This window comes from Artemia franciscana, chromosome 2 (genome assembly GCF_032884065.1).
Source record: "Artemia franciscana chromosome 2, ASM3288406v1, whole genome shotgun sequence".
Lineage (NCBI taxonomy): Eukaryota > Metazoa > Arthropoda > Branchiopoda > Anostraca > Artemiidae > Artemia > Artemia franciscana.
Window position 1 is genome coordinate 43,462,364 of NC_088864.1, and position 17,457 is coordinate 43,479,820.

The 17,457-nt window shown below is 36.2% G+C and overlaps 1 protein-coding gene across 1 annotated transcript in view; it reads left to right on the plus strand.

The window, feature by feature from the left end:
* The window catches only part of LOC136042209 (splicing factor 3A subunit 3-like), a 28,575-nt gene extending 18,562 nt beyond the window's left edge, over positions 1-10,013 (plus strand). Inside the window, exons 4-7 of the mRNA XM_065727147.1 lie at positions 25-311; positions 5,452-5,747; positions 7,061-7,241; positions 9,627-10,013. Coding sequence (XP_065583219.1) covers positions 25-311; positions 5,452-5,747; positions 7,061-7,241; positions 9,627-9,959 — 1,097 coding nt within the window. The 3' untranslated portion in view covers positions 9,960-10,013. The remainder of the gene's footprint in view (positions 1-24; positions 312-5,451; positions 5,748-7,060; positions 7,242-9,626) is intronic.
* Positions 10,014-17,457: the final 7,444 nt, after the last annotated feature.

A 17,457-nucleotide genomic window follows, 5' to 3' on the forward strand; every position in this document is an offset into this window, starting at 1 on the left:
CTCATTTTGTTTTTATTTTTCAAGGATATGGAAGATATTTGGACCTGCATGGTAACTATAATCAATATATCAATTTAAAAGGAGTTGAAAAGGTGGATTATACTATATACTTAATGATTTTCCATCTGTTGTACGATATTCCAAAGGAGAGGAAAGGAGCGGAATATCGAAGCTACCTGGAAGGCCTTCTTGATTATCTTGGTGATTATGTCTCCCGAGTCAAGCCCCTGTTGGACCAATCAGAAATAGTAGAGGAAGTGAAGACTGAATTCAACAAGCAATGGGAAGCAGGCACCTTTCCTGGATGGCCTGTAAGGTTTTCTCTTTTTCATTTTATATGTTCATCAGGGGATGGGCTTACCAAGAGTATTGTAGTTTATTATCAAGATTGTTCAAGTTGCAACCTTGGAGAATTCGTCCAATCAACAGAGCACTCTGGTAACAAAAAAAGATTTTTGAAAATTTTCCCTTTTTCAAGTTATACGAGACTTTTTTTCAAAGACCTATCAAACAAATTTAAAAAAAAACATCGGTTATCCATACAGTAACGGAACTTTCAATGTGTGAAGATCCAGAACCAGCTCTTTTAAGGCCCTTTTCACTATAACATTTTACTAATGTCGAGATTTAGCTAGCACTAATTTGAGCCAGTCAGGTTTTCGATTTAATTTTCTGATTGTCTTAAATTATCAGTTAAAAACTTCCTGAAAACTCAATTAACCATTGCCAGTAGCAATGCTTAACTATCAGGTAAATATATTATTGCCTCGTTCTAATTCTAAAAAAAAATATGTTTTTTAAGTTGTTTTCTTTTGGAAAACTTTGAGAAGAGTGTCAAAAGCTAAGATTGCCTTTTTCTTCAAGATTGACTTTTTAAAGTAATTAAATAAAAACAAAGTTTTTTTTTAAACTGAAAGTAAGTAGCGTCATTAAAATTTAAAACGAACGGAAATTATTCCGTATTTGAAAGCGGCTGTCCCCTCCTCAACGCCTCGCTCTTTGCGCTAAAGTTTGACTCTTTGTCACAACTCTGCTTTTTATAACAATAAAAACTTTGGCGTAAACAGCGAGGCGTTGAGGAGGGGACAGCCCCTTTCATATACGGAATAATTTCTGTATATAAATATAAATTGTCATGATGTATAAAATAATCAATGCATGGATGGACAAAAGTAGCATGAATGGTTGGAAAGGACGTAGAAAAGTTAAATTTCAATGTTGTAATAGAACCGGAAGTTTTAAGGGTTTCGATGCCGAGTGTTGTATTTGCTAGGTAAATATGTAATTATTGTAACTAATTAAATATAAAACGTCAATAATTAGCGTATACGTAATTGTCTACTCCTGATTTAAAACTTTAAGTGACTGGTGAAATCTAAATTAAACACAAAGAAAAAAACTATCCCAGACGTATTTTTTCTGGTGCAGCCTTATGCAAGACATAGCTCCCCCTTATTTGAGACACGACGAAGTGATTAAGTTAAATAATATTTCATCGAGTCCGAAGCCAAGCATAATATCTCAATTTTTATTATTTTACAGGAGAGCCAAATTTTCAAACTTTATATCGGATATATTTTCGTTCTAGTACTTGAATTAAATAAAAAAAACTAATTTTTTTAGCTGAAAGTAAGGAGCGACATTAAAACTTAAAACGAACAGAAATTACTCCGTATATGAAATGGGTTGTCCCCTCCGCAATCTCTCGCTCTTTACGCTAAAGCTTTTAATTGTTTTAAAAAATAGAATTGTGGCAAAGAGTCAAATTTTAGAGTAAAGAGCAAGGGATTGCGGAGGGGACAACCCATTTCATATACGGAGTAATTTCTGTTCGTTTTAAGTTTTAATGTCGCTCCTTACTTTCAGCTAAAAAAATTAGTTTTTTTTTATTTAATTTCTGAACGTTTTTGAATTAATGCATGTTTGGTTTTGGCTCTCCTCACATAAATTATTAAAATGAAATTTGTATATTAATTCTTTTTTTGGCTAAATGGCTTTCTCTTAGTTTCGATCAGACGATTTTGAGAAATAAAGGGTGGAGAAGGAGGTCTAGTTGCCCTCCAATTTTTCGGTTACTTAAGAATGCAACTAGAACTTTTAATTTTTAACGAATGTTTTTATTAGTAAAAAATATACGTAACTTAAAAATAAACTTACGTAACAAACTTTCATAATCTTATATTTTTATTATGTATACGAGGGGGTTTGTACCCTCGTTAATACCTCGCTCTTTACACTAAATCGTAAGTTTTGTCCCAATTCTTTAAGAATGACCCCTGAATCAGAAAGGCCGTAGAATAAATAGTTTAAATTACTAAAAATACTTTAGCATAAAGAGCGAGGTCTTTATCTCCTCCTAAATACCTCGATCTTTATGCTAAAGTATTTTTAGAACCCCTCATTTGCGTAATAATCTCTGTTCGTTTTAAGTTTCAATGCTACCCCTTCCTTTCATTTGAAAAAACGTTTTCATATGTATTTTTCATTGTTTTCTTATAGTAATGCTAGAAAATCCTGTGCCCTTTTCATTGAATTTTTCTTCCCCCATGACAGATTCCTCCAAGGAAAGATCCTCCAACATAGCCCCCTCCCCTCTGCCCCGCCCCCAAACAAAATAAAATCCCCCTGAAAACGTCTGTACACTTCCCAATAACCATTACTGTATGTAAACACTGGACAAAATTTGTAACTTGCAGCCCCTCCCCCAGGGATTGTTGGGGAGTAAGTCATCTCCAAAGACATAGTTATTATGGTTTTCGACTATGCTGAACAAAATGGCTATCTCAAAATTTTGATTTGTTGACTTTGGGAAAAAATGAGCGTGGGAGGGGGCCTAGATGCCCTCCAATTTTTTTGGTCACTTAAAAAGGGCACTAGAACTTTTCATTTCCGTTAGAATGAGCCCTCTTGCGACATTCTAGGACCACTTGGTCGATACGATGGCCCCTGGGAAAAAGAAAAAAAAACAACAAACAAATAAACACGCACCCGTGATTTGTCTTCTGGCAAAAAATACGAGATTCCACATTTTTGTAGATAGGAGCTTGAAACTTCTACAATAAGGTTTTCTGATACGCTGAATCTGATGGTGTCATTTTCGTTAAGATTTTACGACTTTTAGGGGGTGTTTCCCCCTATTTTCTTAAATAAGGCAAATTTTCTCAGGCTCGTAACCTTTGATGGGTAAGACTAAACTTGATTAAACTTATATATTTAAAATCAGCATTCAAATGCGATTCTTTTGATCTAGCTATTGATATCAAAATTCAATTTTTTAGAGTTTTGGTTACTATTGAGCCGGGTCGCTGCTTACTACAGTTCGTTACCACGAACTGTTTGATAATGCAAGCATAAAATTACAGTGTCTAGGTGAATAGTTTAACTTTGCTTGTTCTGTCAGTATGGTGCATCAAATAATGCTTTTTTAGTTTTTAAGCTCTAGGTTCTAAAAGTCTGAGGTACTCCTTTTGTTTGGGTAGAACAACAAGTGTCTGATCTTTCTTAGTATCGCAAAATGTATCTGAAAAAAATTTCTACCATGTGTTTGGTGTCACCCGCTTAGGTCACTAATTTCCCTTTTGGTCTTAAAAACTATTTCTGTCTAAGGCTTGTAATTTTTTTGTTTTCAAATTAATTTATTAATCTTGGTACATTTTAGTCTGAGTAGCTTAGAAGCCAAAGAAAAGTCGTCCTCCTCATATTCATTGAGGTTTCAGCGCCAAATGACTAGTTATTCTTTTAACTGTGTATGTTGACAAGCATATTCCCTATAGTTGAAGATTAAGAAACAAAGACGAAAATATTTTGGATGTAGAATCCTAAATAATTAATTTGGAAATAAGTTTAAATAATAGGACCTCATTTTAATTATAGTTTACTTCAAAACGCATTCTTTATACATATTAAATAAGAAAAAACAAGTTTCTTCTACTGAAATTAAGGAGCAATATTAACACTTAAAACCAGCAGAAATTATTCCGTATATGAGGGAGGTTGCCCCCTCCTCATCAAGGCCCTCTTCACGCTAAAGTTTTTTTTTGTACCTTTAAAAAGGTTCAAATTCTAATTAAACGGCCCTTGTGTTTCAGGATTAGTTCTTAAAGAAGCGGGACAAAAGGTCGAACTTTAGCGCAAAAAGCTGGGTATTGAAGAGGGTGCAGCCCTCCCCCTATATACGGAATGATGCCTGTTCGTTTTAAGTTTTAGTGTTGCTCCTTACTTTCAGTAGAAAAAAACTCGATCTATATTTAGTTTTTGATCGTTTTTTCAAATAATCCCGGGAAATCCCTCCCTCCCGTGGAAATCCCCACGAAAAATTCCTCCGTAGAAAGGTCCTTCCATTTAAAATCCTCTTTCCCCGGGAAATCACTTCTGGACATTTTTCTCCAGGGCATCTCTAAGTGTAAAATGGGGTTGCCAATGAGAAATTAAGACAAATAAAACGAACTTCGTATACGAATTTTGGTAAAGAATGGAATTTTTCTCCAGGGTAAAAATTTCCCCTATGAAGTTCATTCCTGGAAACTTCCATCCACATTGGAAATTCTCCCTGTAGGAAATTCATCGCCAGAACCCCCTTCCCCCTGAAAAATGTCGGTATACCTCCCCATAACAAATACTATATGTAAACAATGGGAAAATTTCATAAGTTGTGGCCCTTTCTCCGGGGGCTCTGGGGTCGTGTCATCCCCAAAGACACAGTTATTGGACTTTGAAGTGTACTGAAGAAAATGGCTATCTTAAAATTTTGATCAGACAACTTAGGGGAAAAAGGGCGTGGGAGTAGGACAAGTTGCCCTCCAATTTTTTCGGTTACTTAAAAGGGCACTAGAACATTTCATTTCCGTTCAAATAATCCCTCTCCCAATCTTCTAGGACTACTGGTTTGATATGATTACCCCTGGGTGATCGAGAAAAAAAAAACAAACAGAAACATAAAAAGAGCAAAGAAGAAAAATAAACCAAATAAACACTCCCGCGATCTTTTTTCTGGCAAAAAATTGAACATTCACATTTTTAAAGATGGAGTCTGAAAACTCAAAGTAGAGATATCTGATACATTGAATCTGATGGTGCTTTTTTCTATTAGATCCCCTGACTTTGGGGGGATAGTTCTCCCCTTTTTTAAAAATCGGGCAAATTTTCTCAGGATCATAACTTTTGGTGGGTAGTACCTAATGAATTTTATATATTTAGAATTCGCATAAAGAGCCAATCCTTTCGATCTACATATTGGTATGAAAATCCTGTTTTTCTTGGAGTATCGGTTACAATTGGTTCGAGTCGCTCCTTACTTACATTTTGTTACCACAAACTGTTTGAAGCATGTGGGGAAATATCTAAAAATTTTAGATTCTTTTTCTTCTACCAGATCATGGTAGATTAGAAACAAAAGTAGTAATGTATCTTTTTTTTAATTTTTCTTTCTCTGTTATCTTTTTTTTATTGTAGAAAGAAGCTGGAGGCAATTTAGCATATTCTGGAGCTCGCTTGGACTTGAGCGGGTTCAACTCATGGGAAGAGTTAGCCTCTTTGGGTTTGGATCGACTTAAATCTGCACTAATTTCCTTGGGTTTGAAATGCGGTGGAACATTGGAAGAAAGAGCTCAACGCCTTTTCTCAACCAAAGGAAAGAGGATGTCAGAAATTGAGCCATCTCTTTTTGCTAAAGGGCAGCCAGCTAGAGAATCAAAGCAAAATGGCAACAAGGCAAGAGACATTGCCTTTCTTGAAGCACAAGTTTATAAGTAAGTTACTTGCTCTTTCGTCCTAATGTGCCTTTTTAATATTGGTCTTTCAGGTTTTAAACTTCTTAAATGAAGTGTTATGCATAGACACAAAAAACGATCTTTAAGCATAAATACAAAAAAGAATTCCCAAATAATTCCGTTCAGATATTTCACCTTTAAAGTAATATATTAGCAAGTTTTTTTTTTTTTTTTTTTTTTTTTTTTTTTTTTTTTTATGGGCTCTCCTTTTTATTGGCTATACATGAACGTTTATTCTGTAAGTAAGTGTTCATTTCTGCAATTAAGGTAGTCAGTAAATCTGAGACCACTCAAATTATATTTCAGTGTTTAGAACCCATTTTTTCACTAAGTTGTCTCTCTAAACTTGGGCCTAAGTGAAAATCGAGAAAGTCAACTCAACACAGAAGTACCAATATGTATATAAAAAGGTACATGAAACTTAATCTGACCGAACAGCACAATATTATATTAGTACTGCTCTTGATCAACTTTCTCCTTCCGATCGTCTTGTTAAATTTTTTCTATAGTTAATATTTTCCGTTTTTGTATGTCTTTTATTTTGTGTGTGTATTTTTCATTTCTTTTTTACCCCACATTTTAACACTTATTGTACAGTGTTTTTGCGGGTTATAAATAAATAATTATTATTATAATATGAGCACACACTCCGATGCCTCAGAATAAATTTAAAAAGCAGTATAAGCTTGAATTATTATTATGCATACACGATTGTGTATGAGTGTATCCGAACCCTGAACTAAGATTGTTGAGTATAGTTAAGTTGACTAGTCAAGTTAATCGTAGTTTAGACTGCAGCTCTTACTTGGTCCGGACGTCGGAAGTTTGCTTCTTAGTCAGTAAGGCAATTGTCAGACTTTGTGGCAAAATTTTCAGAAGAACTGAAATGGAGTCCTTTTTAAATACCTCAAGATCACACTTGCCAAAAAATCTAAAATCCATAAGCGGAAATTCTAATATCCGTCTGTGATTACGCACTGGCTCTATTAAACGATAGGAGTTAGGAAAAGTCAATTAAAATTGAAAGTAAAACGATCAGGAAACTGTGCCTACGTAGGGAAAAACGTTTGAATTTGAAATCTTAAGATAAATTAAAGTTAAAATCTGATTAAATCAATTTTATTTAATCGGTACTGACGGTAAATCCCATCCAATCAGTCTAAAATAATCGCTTCAGATAGTTAATCGCTTAAGATTAGTAAGATAGTTATCTTATTTATAAGTGTAATATACAGCTCCGCTATCATCATCCCTGTTTTCATTGTAATGGAAGCAAAATGTTTTATTTTTAGGTTTACAGAATTATTGTCAGAGCAAAGAGAAGCCACCAAGGAAAATGTGGAGAGAAAACTTGCACGAACAGAAGGAGAGCGTCAAGAATCCGACGAAGAGCAAGGACTACAATCAGATGATGAAGATGAGGATGATATTCCCTATAATCCCAAAAATTTGCCCCTTGGCTGGGATGGCAAGGTATTATTTTTACTCGGTAGCTCCTATGATTTAAAGTTCAACTAAGGCCGCATAAATTCCTTCTCGTTTTGTTTGAATCATACTGTTCCTCCTGTATACGAGTAAGCTGCATTTAGCTTGGGTCCCATTAAGAATTTCACATACGAACGTAACTTTTGATGCTAAGTGGTTAACTTTTATTACGTTTAGAATAATCTTTCCCACTTAAAGGAAACATCCGTAATTATTAACGTAAACATCCATAAAGCCATCATCGTCTAAAGTACTAAAAAGCTTAAGAAAAGTACTTAAAAATTAAAAATATGGAATGGAGATGGAGATTCCAGCTCTTATGAAGTGTGACAGGCTTTCTAGGAGAATTTTATTACTTTGTGAATTTTATTATTTTGTTTTAGTTATTTATTAATTTCTCTTCCGAAATTCCTGGAATTTCTGCTACACTGACTTTTCAATAGCATAATATAAACTTACTCGCACTCACTCCCCCCTTTTTTTATCCCGTATTCATGATTTTTTTTTTTATTCGACAACACAGTTAAATTAGCAAATAATTTGTGGCTCAAGGGCGAGAAATAGATAGATTAACAAAAAAAAAACAAAGTGTATTTAGTATTGATGGTTTAAATTAGAAAAATATGGTCATTTGCTGCCTTAGTTTAGAATGGCCACTTTGCGTGATTTTCATTGGTGTTACACGATTTTATATTCTCATGGTCATTTAATTTCATTAAAGTTGTCATTCAGTGAAGATTTTCTTCTTAGCAGTTTCACCGGCTTAAATTCTGGAATGGGTCATTCCATATAAAATCAACCGAAAAGAAGGCATTGTAACATCTATCTTCATGAGTTTTAACAAAAATTAGTGTGTTTACACCTTCCATGGATATAATCAGCCCAGCGATTCCCTTTTGCTTACCTTTTTTGATTTTGTGGGTGGCCGAAATTTTGCCTATCTGGTATCCTGGAATACGAATTCCAAAGTTGTCTCTTTAGAATAAAATACATATCTCCCTTATTTACAATTTAGTTCAAATGAAAACTTGGTATTTTTCGCAACTGCTATATGAGGAGTATAGCAAAGATAATTTCAGTATCTAGGTACTTCCTAAAGGCCACAAACAAATTATGCTAATTAATAAATTTAAATATTTTTTCTAGAAGTTGTAAGTGTTAACGTACTGGTAATTATCGCATAATATTTCATTTAAAACAATTATTAATGGTCTAGATTGTTCCCCATAGTCTATTCTAGATTATGATAAAATAAATCGAGTTGAATATTTAAGTCATCTTGCTTTTTTTTTTCTTAGAGTATCGGTAACATTTTACGGCACTTATTTTGGCCTTTTTTTTCATCTACTTTGTGTGTTGTTGTATCCTTCTTAGTATTGAGTCTTGTAATAAAAGCCCAAGCAAGACGTACAGAGTGATTTTCAACCCTCTTCTTCTCGGAACAGCGAAGGAGAGGCCCTCCTTAAAGTAAAGTTTGACGTTTTCTTCATAGCTCAAGCTTTCAGAGTGGATCAGCGAGAAGAAAAAAAAGGAATAAAAATATGTTTCCATGATTGGCATTCATTACCGTTCATTATTAATTCAATTACGTTCATTACCGTTCGTAATTTAACGTTCATTATCTATTCATTATAATGTGGATCGTATTGATCACCATGCTTCGCTATTCCTTAGTAACATACACACTTTACTATCGTTTCCTTGATCATATTCTTACAAGGAATGTTTCAGGACCGAATAAGTTCGTCAGAACCTTCTAGAGGGCTTAACGAGAACGAGACTAACTAACGGAAAAAGATTTCTAACTAACGAGAACGGAAAAAGATAGTTTTTGTTAACTATGCGGAGGCGTCTTATGTCTAGTTGGGATCAAGGTAAGATAATCGCATAAAAAGAGACAAATTTATCTGTCGCGCGAGACCCCCCCCCCCTCAAATTCTAGTTTTTAAATAAAAATCTTCAATCAAAATTAATCTGTAAGGGTATGAGCAAAATAAATTTAGGATTGTTTATGTCCACGTTAGGAATAAACTTACCAAGTGTCGTAAGAATTTCGAAACCATTGGTATCAAAATGCCGTTTTTTCGTTGATTTCAAGTGGAACAATCCGAAGAGAAAAGCTTTTCAGCCCTTTCCTTCTCCCCTTTAAAGCGATAAAAGTCCCTTTAGGAAGTGACTTCTTAGTCTTAAAACAAGAAAAGAGCGAATATTTTTTTCTTCTTTTTTTTTTATTATTGTCTAGAGTAGATTCTAGTGAGCTGCTTAACCCCAATTTTTTTTTGTTTTCTTTTTTTTTTTCAATGGTATGTTCTGCTATAGTTCTGTTTGTGTGAAACTATCGCAATTAGTATTTTCATCTCCTTTTCTTTGCAGCCCATCCCATACTGGCTGTATAAACTTCATGGACTCAATATCAGTTACAACTGTGAAATTTGTGGCAACTTCACCTATAAAGGTCCTAAAGCTTTTCAGAGACATTTTGCGGAATGGCGTCATGCACATGGTATGAGATGTTTAGGAATACCAAATACAGCACATTTTGCAAACGTTACGCAAATTGAAGATGCAGTAAATTTATGGGCAAAGTTAAAAACTCAGAAAACCAGCGAACGGTGGCAAGCAGAGGAAGAAGAATATGAAGATACGCTTGGGAACGTTGTAAATAAAAGAACTTACGAAGATCTAAAAAGACAGGGGCTTCTGTAGTTTACTTATTGTATTACTACCGCGATTTTGTAATATATTTTTTTTATTATTTGATTACTATTTTTTTTATTTAGTTGATCTGTTGATACAACAAGGAACCACTGTAATTATCTAATGAAATAAAAGGACAACTCAGGGCAGATAAAAGTCTCACAGCTAGGTTAATAATTGTCTCCACTGTATTGTTGTTGTAGGGAAGCGGAGCTAACAAGGCTGACTAGTCCATGTGATTTTATGGCAAAGATTCAAAAATAAAGGATTGAATCTATGCACTAGTAAGCCTAGCCACATCAAAAGTGTCTAACCTGTTTGCCTCTGCGTGTCAACATTGGTCAGGTCATTTGGGGTGTTTAGAACGTTCTTTTCCAACAGAAACATAAAATTCTTAACATCTTCTGTGTTGTGCATATCATTCATTTGTTGTTGTTGTTTGTTTGGACAAGCTAAGGTCTTTTTTGTCGTAACCATAGAGATAAATCAAAATACTGTTGAAGTTTGTGCATATTTTGTATACGTTTTGAATTGTTCAAACTGGTTGCCAGCTATTGTGTTTTCTCTTATATTGTTAATCTTCATTTTTGGGTGGATTTGTGATGGATGCATAAAGTTAAACGCCAACTGCATGCTTCAATCCTAAAACCAAAGAAACATTTTCATCTAAAAGCATTATTCTACCTTCAATGTGCAACTTTTGATTCATTTTAGGAATTCGTTGTTTATTCTTTACTTATTATTGTTTGAGGGCTGAGTTTTGACCCTGAGCCATGTCATAAAAATTTGATTAGTAAAACTCACTGGAATTTTCTACCCACAGTTGAATCAACGCCTGCTCTTTTTCCTCAACTGTCATTGACAAATTCAAAATTTGGTCTTGGAGCTGTCTTGCTACATCCAAGGGTTCAACCAAAATTTTCCTTGGTACAACCAAAATTTGGCCTTGGAGCTGTCCTGCTACACCCGAATGGCTCATAGCAGAGTTTCTGAGCTCTTCGTTGAGCCTTTCTATTGCCTCTGTGGAGCTTTTCTCTTTTTCTGCAGCATCTGTTTTTTCTACCCACAGCTGAATCATCGTTAGCTCCTTTTTTCAACTGCCTTTGACGGAACAAAAATTAGGTCTTGAAGCTGTCTTGCTACACCTGAACGGCTCATAGCAGAGTTTCTGAGCTCTTCGTTGAGCCTTTCTATAGCCTCTGTGGAGCTTTTCTCTTCTTCTGTAGCATCTGCTTTTTCCACCCACAGTTAAATAAACATTTGGCTTTTTTTTACTGTTTTTGACAAAACCTAAATTTGGTCTTTAAGCTGTCTTGCTACATCCTAATGGCTCTTATCAGAGTTTCTGAGCTCTTCGTTGAGCCTAATCAACATTTAACTCTTCGAGTTAAATCATCATTTGCTCTTTTTCTTCAAATGTCATTGAAAAAAACAAAATTTAGTCTTGAAGATGTCTTGCTACATCTGAATGGCGCTTAGCAGAGTCTCTGAGCTCTTCGCTGAGACTCTCTATAGCCTCTTTGCAGCTTTTCTCTTTTTCTGCAGCATCTATTGTTCCTACCCACAGTGGAATCAATGGTTGCTCTTTTTCCTCAATTGTCTTGGACAAAACCAAAATTTGGTCTTGAAACTGTCTTGGCACATCCGAATGGCGCTTAGCAGAGTCTCTGAGCTCTTCGCTGAGCCTCTTTGGAGCTTTTCTCTTTTTCTGCATCATCTAGTTTTTTCTACCCACAGTTGAACCAACATTTGCTCTTTTTCTTCACACCAAAATTTGGTCTAGAAACTGTCTCGCTACATCCGAGTGGACCTTAGCAGAGTTTCTGAGCTCTTCACTTAGCCTCTCTATAGTCTCTTTGGAGCTTTTCTCTTTTTCTGCAGCATCTATTTTTCCTGCTCACAGTAGAATCAACGTTTGCTTTTTTTCCTCAATTGTCTTGGAAAAAAACATAATTTGTTCTTGGAGCTGCCTTGCTACATCCGAGTGGCACTTGGCAGAGTTTCTGGGCTCTTCACTGAGCGTCTCTATGGCCTCTTTGGGGCTTTTCTATTTTTCTGCGGCATCTGTTTTTTCTACCCACAGTTGAACCAACGTGTGCTCTTTTTCTACAGCTGTTTTGGACAAAACCAAAACTTAGTCTTGGAGTTGTCTTGCTGCATCCGAGTGGCACTTGGCAGAGTTTTTGATCTCTTCATTGAGTCACTCTATAGCCTCTATGGAGGTTTTCTCTTTTTCTGCAGTATCTGTTTTTTTCTACCCACAGTTGAATAAACATTTGTTCTTTTTTTTCAACTGTCTTTGACAAAACCAAAATTTGGTCTCGAAGCTGTCCTGCTACATCCCAGTGGCACTTGGCAGAGTTTTTAAGCTCTTCGTTGAGCCTCTCTATAGCCTCTATGGAGCTTTTCTCTTTTTCAGCAGCATCTGTTTTTTCTACCCACAGTTAAACCAACGTTTGGTTCTTTTCTTCAACTGTCTTTGAAAAAAACAAAACTTGGTCTTAAATCTGTCTGGCTACATCTGAATGGCGCTTAGCAGAGTTTCCGAGCTCTTCGCTGAGCCTCTCTATAGCCTCTTTGGAGCTTTTCTGTTTTTTTTCGCTGTATCTATTTTTCCTACCCACAGTAAAATCAGCGTTTGCTCTTTTTCTTCAACTGTCTTTGACAAAACCAAAATTTGGTCTAGAAACTATGTCGGTACATCCGAGTGGCCCTTAGCAGGGTTTCTGAGCTCTTCACTGATCCTCTCTATAGTTTCTTTGGAGCTTTTCTCTTTTTCTGCAGCATCAATTTTTTCCTCCCCACAGTAGAATCAACGTTTTCTTTTTTTTCCTCAATTGTCTTGTAGAAAACCATGATTTGGTCTTGGAGCTGCCTTGTTACATCCGAGTGGCACTTGGCAGAGTTTCTAGGCTCTTCACTGAGCGTCTCTATGGCCTCTTTGAGGCTTGTCTCTTTTTTCTGCAGCATCTGTTTTTTTTACCCACAGTTGAACCAACGTGTGTTCTTTTTCTTCAACTGTCTTTGACAAAACCAAATTTTGGTCTTAGAGTTGTCTTGCTACGTCCGAATGGCACTTGGAAGAGTTTCTGAGCTATTCACTGAGCGTCTCTATGGCCTCTTTGGGGCTTTTTTCTTTTTCTGCAGCATCTGTTTGTTCTACCCACAGTTGAATCAACGTTTGCTCTTTTTCTTCAACTGTCTTTGACAAAACCAAAACTTGGTCTTGGAGCTGTCTTACTTCATCCTAGTGGCACTTGGCAGAGTTTCTGAACTCTTCATTTAGTCTCTATAGCCTCTATCGAGCTTTTCGTTTTTCTGCAGCATCTACTTTTTCTACCCACAGTTGAATCAACGTTTGCTCTTTTTCTTCAACTGTCTTTGACAAAACCAAAATTTGGTCTTGAAGCTGTCTTGCTACACCCGAATAGCTTTTAGTAGAGTTTCTGAGCTCTTCGTTGAGCCTCTCTATAGCCTCTTTGGAGCTTTTATATTTTCTGCTGCATCTGTTTTTTCTACCCACAGTTGAATCAATGTTAGCTCTTTTTCCTGTTTTTGACAAAACCAAAATTTGGTCTTGTAGCTGTCTTGCTGCATCCGAGTGGCACTTGGCAGAGTTCTGAGCTCTTCATTGAGAACATGCGCTCTTTTTCTTCAACTGTTTTTGACAAAACCAAGATTTGGTCTTGAAGCTGTCTTGCTACATCCCAGTGGCACTTGGCAGAGTTTCTGAGCTCTTCGTTGAGCCTCTCTATAGCCCCTATGGAGCTTTTATCTTTTTCTGCATTTGTCTTTTGTTTCTACCCGCAGTTGAATCAACGTATGCTCTTTTTCTTCAACTGTCTTTGACAAAACCAAGATTTGGTCTTGGAGCTGTCTTGCTACATCCGAGTGACACTTGGCAGAGTTTCTGAGCTCTTCTTTGAGCCTCTATGGAGCTCTTCTCCTTTTCAGCAGCATCTGTTTTTTCTACCCATAGTTGAATCAACTTTAGTTCTTTTTCTTCAACTGTTTTTGACAAAACCAAAATTTGGTCTTGAAGCTGTCCTGCTACATCCGAATGGCGCCTAGCAGAGTTTCTGAGTTCTTTGCCGAGCCTCTCTATAGGCTCTTTGGAGATTTCTCTTTTTCTGCAGCATCTGTTTTTCCTACCCACAGAAGAATAAACGTTTACTCTTTTTCATTCAACTGTCTTGGAGAAAACCAAAAGTTGGTCTTGAAACTGTCGTTCCTACATCCGACTGGTGCTTAACAGAGTTTCTCAGCTCACCTCTGAGTATCTCTGTAGCCTCTTCGGAGCTTTTCTCCGAAGAGCTCTTTTTTCGGAGCTGCGGGATTCAACTGCGGGTAGAAAAAAATAGATGCTGCGGAAAAAGGGAAAAGCTCCTTAGAGGCTATAGAGAGGTTCAGCGCAGAGCTCAGAAACTCTGCTAAGCGCCACCTGGATGTATCAAGTCAGCTTCAAGACCAAATTTTGGTTTTGTCAAAGACAGTTGAAGAAAAAGAGCAAACGTTGATTCAACTGCGGGTAGAAAAAATAGATGCTCATTAAATACAAAGTGCGTTTGGAGCCTGTGGGCCTATAGTATAGTAAGCTTTTGACTTTTGCCTTGTGTCCACCCTGAAGGCATTACCATATTCTCTTTGGACTATTGGGAAGAAAATGGCTTATCTCACAATTTCGATCGAGTTCGTTTGGGGAAAATAGGGTGTCAGGGGTGGGGGCTAGTTGCACTCTATCATTTTTGACTCTTAAAAGGGAACCAGAACGATAGATTTTGAATTGAATGAGCCTCCTCTAAAATTTACACAACCACACTTTCCATAAAAACCTGTTATGCCCCGGGGCATAGCTTAAAACCCTTGCCCCCAGACTCTGGACACTGTGTCATCGCCAAAGACTTTGTTATTAGAGCTGTAGACTGTTTCTGAACCAATTGCTGTCTCAAATTTCTATTGGATGCACTTGGGGAAAATAAGACGTAAGGGAGGAGGCTAATTGCGCTCCAATCACTTTGACTCTTAAAAAAAACAATATAACTTCTGATTTTCCATGAGCCCCCCCCCCTCCGAAATTTAAAGAACCATCCTTTCCATAATAGTCTTTTATATCCAGGGGCATAATTTACAACCCTTGTCTCTTTCGAAGTTTAGACAACAACTTCTATACGAAGTGCCAAGGTTTAAAAAAATGTATTGTGCAAAAATCATTCTTTACTTTGGCAGTGCTATGATGCTGCCTATGTGATCGGTTTGTTTTGCGTTTCATTTATTTATTAATGGTTATTAGTGATAGTTTTATGTATAAAAATTATTTAACTTTATTTCTGTTCATTTTTGGTTTAATGTAGCTCCTTACTTTTCTTTGAAAAACTTATTTTGTGGAATATTTTTTTCTAATTAATTAAGAGAACAGGTTAGTTGCACAAAAGTCAAACATTTTTGCATTATTTATTTACTTATAATTGCCCAAATTACAAAAAAAAACCAGTTAGAGTGGAGTTCTCGCTAAAAGTAGTTAAGTAAATAGTATTTAAGTAAATAGCACATTGGCTTGGGTATCTACAAATTAACATTATGCTTTGTTTACTCATTTAATGAAAAGTGTGTTAGGAGTCTATATAGCATAATAAGCTTTTGACTTCTGTCCTGATTAACAATTAGTCTTCAGATATAAGGGTATATCCAAATAGCAACAACTTCTCAGCAGAACATCAAAGTTCGTATAATTACCGTTACCCTAGTTTTCAGAGGATTGCCTGTTTTATCCTCTATGGATACCTCTTGTAGCTGAATTGCAGTAAGACAAAGATAGTCAATACTGCCTTAGTACGAATCTAATCAGTGGTGCGAATATACTAAATTTTCGAAAATATCTTTAGGTATTTTCAATTACCCCCCCCCCTCATCCCGAAAAACAACCCCCCAGCTTTGAAAAATAAGTTTTGCCCTCCTCCCATATTTTTGTTAGTTTGTGGTACTATTTTGTGTTTGGGATTATTCACTGATTAATTATTAAGTGTGTTATCGCATTACGAAACTATTTTTGCAACAATATTTAAAATATTAGGCTTTGTGCTGATTCTCAATTAGCTTGCAGATTTAAGTTTTACCGTAATCACATCAAATCTTTGTTAGAATCAAAGCGAAGTTTTAGATTCAATTGGACGCTAGTGGAATGAAGTTAATAGTTCTGATTGTGCTACTAGCAATATCTCAAACATGTTTGAGTATCGATGGTTTTGGAATATTTTCTGGCTATATAGGAAGATTTGTGAGGCTTTCAACCACACAAGGACTAATTATGTCAATTTTTCTTCTTTTATTTTTACAATTGAGGTTTTTCGAAGTGTTTCCTATTAAAACTATGACGTTTCGAGGGAAAAGAAGCGTTGACACTGCCTTCACCCAAGATGCAAATTTTCTGCTTCAGGTACTTCTTATTTCATGCTTTATGACCAAAATGAACTAACTCACCTCCTGGCATAAAAACAAAGTTGAAAAAAACTGTAAAGACAGTTGATAAAAGTGAGCTTCGTTGAGCAAAGAAGAAGCGTCGTAAAAGACATGCTTCAACAGAAATTTATCTAAGGGAGGGAACGGGCGCAAGCTTGTTTCTACGCATTTTGAAAAATACTAGCGGCATATTTGCTGCAAAATCTTTACTCAAGGTTCTAGGTAGGTTAAAGACGCTCTGTGTACCCGAATTTTGAAATGATCTGCAATATCCTGGATATGGCTTCGGGAATTGAGTTGAAACTTTCAGGGATTCGTGGGGGGGTAGACTGAACCTCAAATTCAGACCTGAGGGAAGGGACAGAAATAGATCTAAAGACACCCTGTGTATCCAGGTTTTCGAAGTAGCTTGGGGAAGGAGTTGAAACCGTAAGTAACTATTGGGAAAAATATGGGAAGGGGCAAGTAGATATCAAATTCTGACCTGTTAGACGGAGAAAGGGCCAAACAGTTTTATTTCCAGTCTACCAAAACGTTTTTCCACTATAGGCTCCTATGCACTATAGGTTTATAATCTATGCACGGCGAAGTAGGGAAGCAAATCAAAACACACTATATGTTGCCATATTATCCAAATGGCAAATAGTACAGCTTGGGGTATTGAGTTGGAATTCTTAGAATATGCTTTGGAGCAAGTGAAGTTGATTTATTGCTAGGTGGTGAAGGCCCATGCGAAATCGAAAGAAAATTTTGTGCATCCAGTTTATGAGTGTAGCATATCTGCAATATATCGGAAAAGGCTTGGGGGTGGAGTTGAAACTTTCAATTGTGATTGGAAAAGGGAGGAAGGGGGCAGAGGGACTTCAATTTTGTATTGGGGAGGGGTTAAGAATATTTTGTGCCCGGTAAACCTTAATACTTTTGCAACTTACTGCTTCGAGAATTAGAATTTATTCGCAGTTAATTTACCAGGAACAATTAGAAACACTACAATCAAAATTGCTTATCTGCATTATCCTGTGAATGGCTTGTGAGATCAAGTTGAAACTTT